This window comes from Tinamus guttatus, unplaced genomic scaffold, assembly GCF_059628265.1.
Source record: "Tinamus guttatus ecotype Peru unplaced genomic scaffold, ASM5962826v1 Tinamus_guttatus_pri_ptg001150l, whole genome shotgun sequence".
NCBI lineage: Eukaryota > Metazoa > Chordata > Aves > Tinamiformes > Tinamidae > Tinamus > Tinamus guttatus.
Window position 1 is genome coordinate 2,931,897 of NW_028289684.1, and position 11,298 is coordinate 2,943,194.

Here is an 11,298-nt window from a genome sequence, read left to right on the forward strand (position 1 = left end):
ATGAAGAACTTACTTCCCATTTCATTGGGCTTCCGTCCCATAAGCAAAGGAAGTTTGACTTGTTTCTTTCTAGAGCAGGATTGGGAGGCCCAGTCTGCTCCTGTTTTGTGTGTTGGGCCAACTATGGCTTTAGTCCAAAGGCCCAAAAATCCAAGTCCTGTGAGTTTTTGGTGCATGGAGCCCTGGAAATCAGTGTTTTCCAGATGCGTGCCCCGTGCTCATGCTGGTTGGTCAGTGGAGTCTGTTCAGGGCAAACAGAAGAGCTAGTTTGCTGCTCTGTTACTTGAGTGAGAAAGCAAAGCGTTATTTGTGATGGGAGAGCTCCACACTTTTCGTGGACAGGTGCTCTGCACAGAGGAGAGTCCTGGAGATGGCAGCAGTTGAGGACTTCTGCTGCATGCACTAGCTTCTACTTCTTCCTTCTACATCCTTCTACTTCTAAGTAAGTGGATTGCCTTTATTGCTGAGGCCAACATCTCCTCCGCTTGCCTTTAGCAGTGGATCCATCGTCTGTTTTGGGGTTTAACCAGGAGAGGGCACAAAGCCTCAACTTCCCAAGCATGGCACCGTGCTTCTGTCTTGCAGGACACGGCCACTGCAGCCTTTGCAGATCTGCCCCATGCTCTGATATGGCTGGGCCAGCATGAGGGTCACTGCAGTGATGCTCCTATTCCCGATAAATGAAAAATGGGGGGATCATCCCAGCCCCCTGAGCCGCCGCCTGTGCTAGCAGCGCACTTGTGATGGCAAGCCTGGGCACAGGCAGTGCAGACATTTATTTATTTGAGGGAAATAAATAACTTGGAGGTCTCACAGAGCCATGTGGAAAGTAGGAGACTGGAGAGGCTCCAGAAACAGTTGAAAGGCTAAGCTGGGCAGGACTGAGTTTTGTTGCTAAAACAAGCTCTTTGACATCCTGCTCCAAAGCCATATTGTAAGCAGAGAGCCCATGCAATTCATGATCAAAGCTTATGCATTTCATGCCTTTGTTACAGCAAAAATATCAAATTTCATGGGTTTATCACAGCTTCCCGGAAAAAAATAATTTTAAAACCAGACAGATTATGCAGAGACTTCCAGATAATTATCAGAGTAGATAACAGCAATGAACTCAGATGGGTAAGGGTCAGTCGTTGCTTAGTGCATCAAAAAATGTCCTACTGTCTGTTAAGAAAACAGCTGATCTCCCATTACTTGTGAGATATAATCTGCTGGAAACCTCAGCTCTCAAAGCTGACTTGTTAAGTTCAAGTTCTTGTTATATCATAAAGCCTAGCCCATCATCAGTGCCACCACCTCCTCCTCCTGCTAACTTACTGTGTTTGCTGCTGAAGTGCATCCTCTGGGTTGCCCGTAGCATTCACACACGTTTGTAGGACCAACCTTCTTACTTGTGAACTCCAGCCCCTGTTTGTCTCAAGGGCAATGTCTGGCCCTTGCTCTGCTCATCTGCACTGCCTCTCACACAAATTCTGAGCTAATTTGGAAGCTACATCACAAGTAAGGCTTAGACTCTGTTGCACAACCTTGCCATGATCTGCACATTTGGTTGTGCCTGGTTAGCTATGTGCCTCCATGGTCTCAGCAACCAGCAGGACGTGGTAATGCCAGCTGGGTGATGAAGGGCATGCACGTCTTGTTGAGTTTGATTCATCAGCACAGTTTTAGGTATAATTGGGAAGTTTCTGCACCATGTAATTGACCATTTCAACCTTAAAATTGCATTCAGCTTAATTGCATTTAGAGCAGTACTTTGAGAAACAAAGTAGCAATGTCTAGAAAGAAGGATTATCTTCTGTTGTGATGTGGCTCAGCTACATCTAAAGTCCTAGGCTCCTGAAAGAATCATAGAATCATAGAATGCTTAGGGTTGGAAGGGACCTCTAGAGATCATCTAGTCCAACCCCCCTGCATACGCAGGGACACCTAGAGCACGTGGCACAGGACTGCATCCAAGCGGGTTTTGAAGATCTCCAGAAAAGGAGACTCCACAACCTCTCTGGGCAGCCTGTTCCAGTGCTCTGTCACCCTCACTGTTAAGAAATTTTTCCTTAAGTTCCTATGGAATTTTTGGTGTTTCAGTTTCCGGCCATTTCCTCTAGTCCTATCAGTGGCCACCACTGAAAAGAGACCATCACCGTCCTCTGCATTCCCTCCCTTGAGGTATTTATATACACCGATCAGATCCCCTCTCAGCCTTCTCTTCTCCAGGCTGAACAGGCCCAGCTCCCTCAGCCTCTCCTCATAGGGCAGATGTTCCAGGCCCCTGATCATCCTTGTAGCCCTGCGCTGGACTCTCTCCAGCAGCTCCACATCCCTCTTGTACTGTGGAGCCCAGAACTGGACACAGTACTCCAGATGCGGCCTCACCAGGGCTGAGTAGAGGGGCAGGATCACCTCCCTCGACCTGCTGGAGATGCTCTTCTTAATGCAGCCCAGGATTCCATTGGCCTTCTTGGCCACGAGGGCACACTGCTGCCTCATGGTCAACTTGTCGTCCACCATGACACCCAGGTCTTTCTCCGCAGAGCTGCTCTCCAGAAGGTCAGTCCCCAGCCTGTACTGGTGTCTGGGGTTATTCCTCCCCAGGTGCAGGGGACCTTGCACTTGGCCTTGTTGAATTGCATGAGGTTTTTCACCGCCCAAAGAGAGGATCACTCCAACCTCCCCAGCAGAGGCACTCCTGTCTTGCTCTCTGGATTACGATTTTTATTTCATGCTAGGCTTTCATATTGTTTTGATCCTGAGTTGTATGGGTAAAATTTCCCAATCTTACATTTTCTTTTGTGTCAGACAACTTTTGTAAAACTAGGAAGACCAGACTTCTCTCTGTCCTTCCCCGTCTAGTAAATTCCTCAGTAAGTAAACACTAAAAGTAAATCCTTTTGTGAGGAATTCCTTTAGCTTTTTGTTGCCATCTGTGACTGCAAGTTAAATGCCATTAAATGATACTTCTTTCTTTATACCCACCAAATTCTAGGATCCTGTGAACAGACACTCCTTACCTCATAAATCAACCACGTTAGAGAATTTTAATTTTTTTTTCATCTTCTCTCCATTCTAAATTTTGTTGTGCTTACTGACTTCCATCCAATTTTTCTATCTCTTTCTGGGCTTTAGCTATTCAGCATCGTTAATAAAGACATAGATAGTGATTTCTCATTCCTGCCTAATATATGACTGTCTATCCCCACAAACAATTGCAAAATATTACTCTTTTTTCCATCATATCACAAGCTACTTGATCTAGTCACTGGTACCCTTCATCTGACAGCCTTTTCCACACTCTTGTTCTTTCCCAGGTACCTTCTGAATATCTTTTTTTTGGGGGGGGCGGGAGAATGAATTTATCCATGTGAACTAGCTTGCCTTTATCAAGGTTACAGCTTGGTTTGCAGTTACCTGCAAAATATTTCTTAATTCCTCCAGGCACCTCTGCATTTTTTTTTCTGTCCTGTCTTATAATTGCAGCTCTTCACATCCATAAGATGTCTTCAGGATTCATTTGCATTTGTCTCCTAACATATAGATTTGGGGTGATAAAACTGAACTGGATGCTTCTTTACACGTCCTTTATCTCATTTGCAAGAGTTAGCATTATTCATCAGGTTTCAGGAAACAGTGTTTTAAGACATCATTGCTCAGGAGATGGTAACAACCTCCTCTTGGCTGGCCCTACTTTGAGCCTTCAGAAGTCCCTTCCAGCCTTTATTATTCTGTGATTCTAAGTATTATCTCAGGTCCCCATGGCTTTCACCTAGTCCATAGCCTATGGCTGCTAATTATATGAACTGATGAAAAAAGCTCCCCAGGTGGTGTTACATGATATCTCTGTTACAAACGTGTGAAGGCTCTTCCTTGGCATGGCTGCTGTCCTCAGATAAATGTTCACCAATCTTGAAAGATTGAGTGGAGGCCTTCGAGGAGGCCTGTTTGCTGTGAAAGTCCAGCAGAAAGCTATGAGACTGTGGTGTTCCTGCAGTTGTGTGTGGGTGTGACAGCATCAGGCTGGCATTGCAAAATGAGGTTCATCTCCAGGCATGGATTAGTTTCCTTTGGGGAAACATTCAGCAGCTTTTGTCCCCTCTTCCCACCCTCTTTGGGTTAAAAGATAGGAGGGCACAGGCACTCTGATTGGATCCAAGCACTCATCAGAGCATTTGTGAGCCACATACTGGCTCTTAGGAAGCCTTAGCAGCATCAGAGTTAGAAAAAGGTCTTTTAATAGGTCTTCTTGCCCCTGATGGTTGATACTATACTTTTTTTTTTTTTTTGTCTGGTCACTATGACATTCATCACCGATTGCTGGGATTTACGTAGGCTCCATGGTCTCCACCCAAGTGGTCCCCTGGCATATCCGAATCATGGGCTTTCTGTTGTGTGTTGCCCAGGAGTACAAAGCTGTGTACAGTCAGTTCATCCAGAACCTCATTAATTCATGCTAATCAATTAGCATCATGAACGATGAAGCAATCTACTCCAAATGGATGAATTTTCCAAATCAGAATCTAAGAGAACACTGTAAAAACACAAAGATAAAACATCACAAGTGCACTTAGTTTGGATTCAATTATTTATGGTAATACTTTGTAATGTACTGGGAAGTGTTCTGTACCATATTTTGTAAAATTAATGAAGTTTTAGTATTGAAATACCTCATTACTGCTCACTGATATTAAATCTTTGCTGAGGGCAGCAGAGAAGACTGCATTTTAAATGCAGATCATAAAATGTGGAGATTTACGAAGTGCACTTGAGTCTACGCTGCACTCTATCAACAACAGTATTGCCTTGTCTGTGTCTTCCTTACTGTTCTGCTCAAAACCTCACACACCAAAATCTCCTCAAGCTTTGTTATTTTCTTTGCCACTTTTTAAGGCCAGATGTCCTAATGAACTGACAAAGTTTTCATCAGATCTGCGTAAATGATAAAACCAATTAAAATGTCTTCTGGGTTTCATATTCACATAGCCACCAGAGGGAACATACTGCCTTTCGTGATGGTTACTGCTCACCTCTGGGACTGCTTGGGTTTGGGGAAGGCAGCGGTTAAAAATTAGCTGCAATATCCATATGCATACCTTACTTTTCTAGGTTCCCCATCTGGTAGAGACCTGGATCTCCTGAGTTCAAATTCATTGCTTTAATAACTTGATCACTTCAAATTCTTCTGAGGCAGGGACATGCAGAGTGCATACATCCCTTGCTGATGTCCCTTTAGTTTTCTGCTTGAGCTCTTGTCTTTCTTGGGTTTATTGTACTTACTGTTTTCATCTTCAAACCTGGGGGAAGGACTGGCTAAGCCTGCTTTCTCCAAGCACCAGAGAAGAGATTTTTCCCCCTTACTTCCCTATTATCAGTTTTCCTGGTTGTACTTATTTCAGGATACAAGGAGAAGTGAAAGAGATACTGAGCAGCTGATGTCTCCCATGGTCTTCAGCCATCTAGATTCCACAAGCCCTTCTGGACACTTACAACCATCTTTAGATAAGCCCTTTAATCCCATAGGTGGAGAATTGAACCCACATTGTCCTGTCCTGAGTTCCACAGATTTAGCCCTTGCATGGATCCCTCACAAGAGCAAAAATTAAGCCAAGGGAAGGAATTTGTGGTTAAGACCTGGCTATTAAGATGGCAGAACTCACAATGTGCCAGGCTGTCAGTTTAAGTGTCTTGTACTTGGTTCATCTCATCATGGCCCATCCCCATGTGCAGACCTCCTTATATCTTGTGTTGTGGAGTGCCATACAACCATGTCAGGCTAGAGCCTGATGAGCAACCAATTGTGCAAATGCTCCTTTCAAACTGTCCCACTCTCAGCTTTTGTCAAGATACTTTATGGCTGTTTTCCTGCCCATCTTACCTCCTGCCTCTCATTTCTCTTACAGCATGCTGCCAAGGGACAAGGCACTCTACCTCACCTAAAACTCAACATCTCTTTTTGAGGAGGCTCAGATGAAGGACACTTGAGAGGGTCTATTCTACAGACTACCAGGAGAGGCAGCGAGCAAGTCGTATGGGCGACAGAGCGAATCTACTGCACCTCGTTGCTGGCTTCATTTCCAGGCTCCAAGAGCAGTTTTCTTTTATTATTTCTGCACTCTAAAGCCTACTTTCCGTGGAAACCCAAAACCTCATAAATCATGAAGAACAAAAAAAAAGAATAAAAAAAAATATAAACACAAAACCAACAAAAAAAAAGGACACCATTTTTTCTGCTTGCCATCAGCTTAGCTACAGACTATTTTCCTAGTGAACTGCTTTTAGACGCAGCATAGGCCCAGGTTTGGTGTCCTAAAGCATTAGGCCAGCTCAGTAGGAGGATGCACTCTTTTGACTTGCTAACAGCACTAAACTTTGTGCAAGAAAATGTGAAGTTTGTGTGAATATTGTACATGCAAAGGCCTTGGATGTCTGGCAAAAAATACAAAAATAAATAAAACCTATTCCTAGCTAGGTGAGGGGAGCGAGCAAAAGACAAAATACAAGAGGAATAATGTGAAAAAAAAATCATGAAAATATAATTTGTTGGATAGTTGTAAGTAGTTTACTAAGTGTTTTAGAGCTGTGCTAAAGACATCTTTAAGATTTTTTGTGAAAAAAAAAATTAGTAGTTTACTTTATAGTAAAAGCATTTTATATTAATTGTAGCACATTTTTTAGTTATACATAGAAGGGAGATGTGTATAAAATAAACCAACAACAAAACAAAAAGCCTGCCAAACTTGTTTCTATTATTTGTACAGCAAGAAATGGACAATTTATATCCATGTTGTATGGCATTATTATATTTTTTCCTGCCATATGTCCATCTATTTAAAAATTGCTGACAATGATTTTTGTCTATTTATGAAAGATTAGAGAGCATAATTACAGTTTCTCATAAGGTGCATTTTGGGTTTGTTTTTTTTTGTTGTTGTTTTGTTTTGTTTTGTTTTCTTATTTTGTTTGATGGTGCTGCTTTCACAGCACCTGGCACATTCGGTTCACAATGCTTATCTTACCTTTCTTTATAATAAAATGTATAAAAAGTAAGAACTGAAGCAGTCTCTTCTTATTTGGGGGACTGCACAGGCAGACACGAACCCTGCACACACCGAAAATGGTCCCAGACAGCAAGACCCTGCGCCTGGTCTGTTCCCTTCAGCTTTCCCATCCCTCACTGCTGTCTCACCCCAGTCTTGCTTTTGTTCTCTCCCCTTCACCAAACCCTCCTCTTTTCCCCTTTTCTTTGTGCTGGGTCAATAGCACTTAGCTAAATGTGCCTGGGGCAGCTTCTGGCATGGCTGAGCAATGCCAGCCACTTTGCAAGGCAGGCATTTTTTATTGATTTCCTAGGGGAAAAAAAGCTCTTGGATGCTCTGCGCAGACTGGTTTCCTTTGTAAAACACTAACTTGTTGCTGTATGCATGTCCCAGGCCTCCTAAAGACCCTTCTGCCTTCCTGCCTGCAGACTGGAAAGGTCCGTGTGGACACTGGGGGCGTCATCGACTTCCCGATGGCCATGGAAGAATACCAAGGAGAGACCAGTCTCCAGCTACTGGTTAAACACCTGTGAGAGGGACACTCAAACACAGCGAGGGTGGAAAATTCAAGCATCACAAAAACTAACACGACATCAAGTCACAAACCAGCAGCCGCCTGTAGAGAGGAAACACGTGGATTAATGGACTACTGGGAGCCCATTTTATAAGATGGCTGTGCCCATGGGAGACTTGCGTGTGGTGACACGAGCAAGTCCCGCCAAGACACCCTCCTTCCCCCACCCAAAAATCCCCTGTTTTTCCACCAGAAAGCTGGCCCTGGTCAACCTCAGGCGACTGGGAAAGCCTTGCAGTCATGAGCAGCAATTCGTGATGTGAGGCACCGGGCAGTCTCCATCAACAAGCCTGGACACCAGGCGAGATGGGCCAAAATGCACCACCAGGCCTTGCCCCAAGGAGCACAGGAAGACCAGAGGTGCTTGCAAAAACCCTGGCAGGTCACAAAGTCATCCTGCTGCCAACCTGACATAAAATCTATATCATCATCTCCTTCCAAGACTGCCCTGCAAGTGAGTGGCAGTCCTTGCTGCTGGGAGCATTTGTTTCTCTGCATGAGAGGGAGATGAAATCAAGATGTAACTCTGCAAATCAACTTTCATTAGAGCAGTTACATGTTTAACCCCAAACTTCCTGCTCTCGGCAAGTGTAAGCAGCAGACAGAAAGCAGAAAGTGCTTGTTCCTTGCGCTGTTAAACACAGTGACTGTATTTTATTCCATAGATAGTACCATCACCAGCAAACCTTGCACTCTTGCAGTCAACCTGTCAAGTGGGAAGAGCTGCTGAGTGAAGCTATAAACATGAGACACTTCTGTGCTGGTGCCCAGCATAACCCTCAGCTGCAAAGCTCCCCTTTTATCACTGCAATCTTGGACCATTTGGAAACAGAACCTGGAGCGTAATAAAATTTCCTGAGGAACAGAGCAAATGATAGCATCTCCACACATCCTGGATATCTTTTGCTGAGCAGATAATTACACTCCCATATCAGAGCCAGGAGATTTCTTCCCAACATGCAGTTATTAAAATGAGAATGAAAGAGAAATAGAATATTAAGATCAAAACCTACCTTGAGTTACCACAGCAAGGAGATAGGTCTTGCACCAGGGAGAGTTTCTTGAACATGAGCATTTTTTTCATGTAGTAGATAAGTGGCTTCAAGGATCTGAAATCATGAGCAAGCTGCTCCCAGTCATGTGAGAAGGCCTGATGTAGGTCTTCACAGGAGGCATTTTATTACACCAGCTCCCTGCCTTTGCCATTGCCCTGTCCCAGATGCTCAGCCACCCCATTGCAGCATCTCTGTGGGATATCCTGTCCTCATTATGCCCAGGTAGTTGTGATGACTTGTCTGAAACCACTTGGGAGGCTCCACCAAGGTCTTCTTCATTCACAGTACATAGTGAGAAGAGGCAATGGCCAAGGAAAGGTGACCCGGCAGATTTAGGATTAACCATGCAAAAAACATATTCATGCTTTTAACTGCTTTTCAGATATATGCCTGCATTATTGCTGGCCTACGCTGGTGCCTCTGCTTGTCCGTGTCCAGGCAGTGGCAGCAGGACTGGGATGGCTACGGTGCCAGCACCAGCCTTGTCCATGCTGGAGCCACCTCGGTGGATACGGCTGATTACAGAGCAGTGGGAACAGGGGTGAGGACCACACTGGGACTGTGCACCGCACAGTGACAGCACAGTGGGACCAGCCTCTTCTGGGCCTGAGCTCCTCGGCCGAATATTAGTATAAAATGTGGTAGCTGGAGCCCAGGAGGCCACCCAGTCCCCTCCTCATGTGTCAGGTCAGAGTCCTCTCTTCTAAACTCTTCTGCGTCTAACCTCTCTTTAAAAACCTCTAAATCCCAGAAAGTCGATCTAAATCGCTGTCCCTACAAAGCAAATCCCTAATGTTTGCACATAGGGAAGAACTTATTGCTTTCGTTTTTTGCAGCACTTTTTTTCCATAGTTGAAAAAGGATATTGTCCTCACCCTCTTGCTCTCTCCTCCCACCAGAGCAATTGCTCCATGTTCCCAGGTGGCCGCCAGGTCCATAACTGGAGATGTGCTGGTAGCTGCAGAAGGACGCATGACATGCCAGGACAGCCAAGAAGAGGACATTGCATCTCCTCCTGTGCTAGAGAGCTGGACCAGAGTGAAGATCAGACCGAGAGGAAAGCTCCAGGCAATGCTCAGGCCATGTCAGCCCTTGAGAAGGATGTTGGGAGCAGCCTGGCTCTCTGCTGGGGTGGCTGAGCTGGCCTGGGGGACCAAGCTGTAGGAGACTGGGTGTCCCCATGCAATCCAGAGCCCCCGGCCATCCCTGGGGGAGGTACAGCTGTCTCCTTAGAGAGCTCCACAAGCCCAAGGTTTTCTTTGTAAAAGCTCAAATCCACTTTGATAGCATAGGCCAGAGGTGCAGCTCTCACATTGTGGTGGGAGCCTGGCTTTCCTGCTCTCCCCCGTGTGAATGATTCAAACCCACACAGATCTGTAGGATCTGTAGGATCTTCCTACACAGATTGCATTACAGTACAGAAAAGACCACAACATTTAAGGGATTAAACAGATCATCCATTTAAAAGAGGACATTTGAACCCCAGTATTCAGGCTGCAGTCTTAGCTCTGGACTATCTTTCCATACCCTTAGTCACTTGATATCATTGTAAGCAATGAAAGGCTCCAAAACAGCTTCCACACAAGAGTGTTCCAGGGCAAATGCACTATGTGGCCTCATAAGCAAAAAAATGGGCCCCAAAGCAGGTGTCTCCAGCCACAAGTCTAAACATGGCGTGAAGTAAAGAGGCCCACACAGAAAGGGAGCTCGCTAACTCAGTTTGGCTTATGCAGATGCAAGCTGTAGAGCCTAACGGGGAGTTTAACAATGTCACCAGCAGGACTGTGGCGGAGTTAACCCTTCAAAGCCAACAGGACTTGAACCTCTCAACTATAGCATGCAGCTCTGCAGCAGGGTGACTATGGGGCTCGGGCGAGGAGCAGGGAGGTGAGCACACACAATTCCAAAATATACTGAGTAGCCCAGAAAAGGAGCCACACACCAGCATCCTCCCACCCCGGTGGGAGACAAGCTCGCATGTGCCTGCAGCCCTCTGAGGCTGGAGGTGTCTGTGGCAGCATCCTGGCTCTGGGCAGTCTCCAGGAGTGCACCCGGCAGCGATGGAAGGATCGTTTGTCTTTGCTATATCTGTGTTACTGCTATTAAGATGATGGAATGGAAGTGGAAACAATGCTGACAAGCAATATTGAAAACTTTATGCAAGAAGGATCAAAGGAAAGAACTTCGTTTGACAAGCTCCAGGGCCCCAGGAAGCCGACAAGAGCAGCATGTGCATTAATTGGAAGTTTTTTCCCAGCTTGGTAAAGGCCTATTGCCTTGCACTAAGAGCATCTTTGCACCTCAAAAGGTGTGTTCAAAGGCTAACACAGTCCCTGCAAAGGTCAGCAAGGCTCTGTGTGTCAAGCAAACATGACCCGATGCATCTTTGTCTCCTTTCTGAGTAAGGAAGGACCCATCCTGGAGAGTCTGTCCCACAGCTCCGAGGTGGGTCCATGATGATCAAGATCGCCTTAGCAGCTAATCACCCAGGGCAGGGACAGTCAAAGCACTTACTCCAGTACACAAGGAGCACAAAATTGACAGTGCAAACAATGATTTCTGAAGAAGAACAATCAGAGGAATGGTGATTCCTCTGGATGAAATACCATGCTGGCCAGAAGGGTAATTTAGAGTCAGACTTTAG

The 11,298-nt window shown here is 45.4% G+C and overlaps 1 protein-coding gene across 1 annotated transcript in view; it reads left to right on the forward strand.

Moving 5' to 3' along the window:
* The window catches only part of TOX2 (TOX high mobility group box family member 2), a 119,912-nt gene extending 112,874 nt beyond the window's left edge, over positions 1-7,038 (forward strand). Inside the window, exon 9 of the mRNA XM_088538744.1 lies at positions 5,889-7,038. Coding sequence (XP_088394870.1) covers positions 5,889-5,925 — 37 coding nt within the window. The 3' untranslated portion in view covers positions 5,926-7,038. The remainder of the gene's footprint in view (positions 1-5,888) is intronic.
* Positions 7,039-11,298: the final 4,260 nt, after the last annotated feature.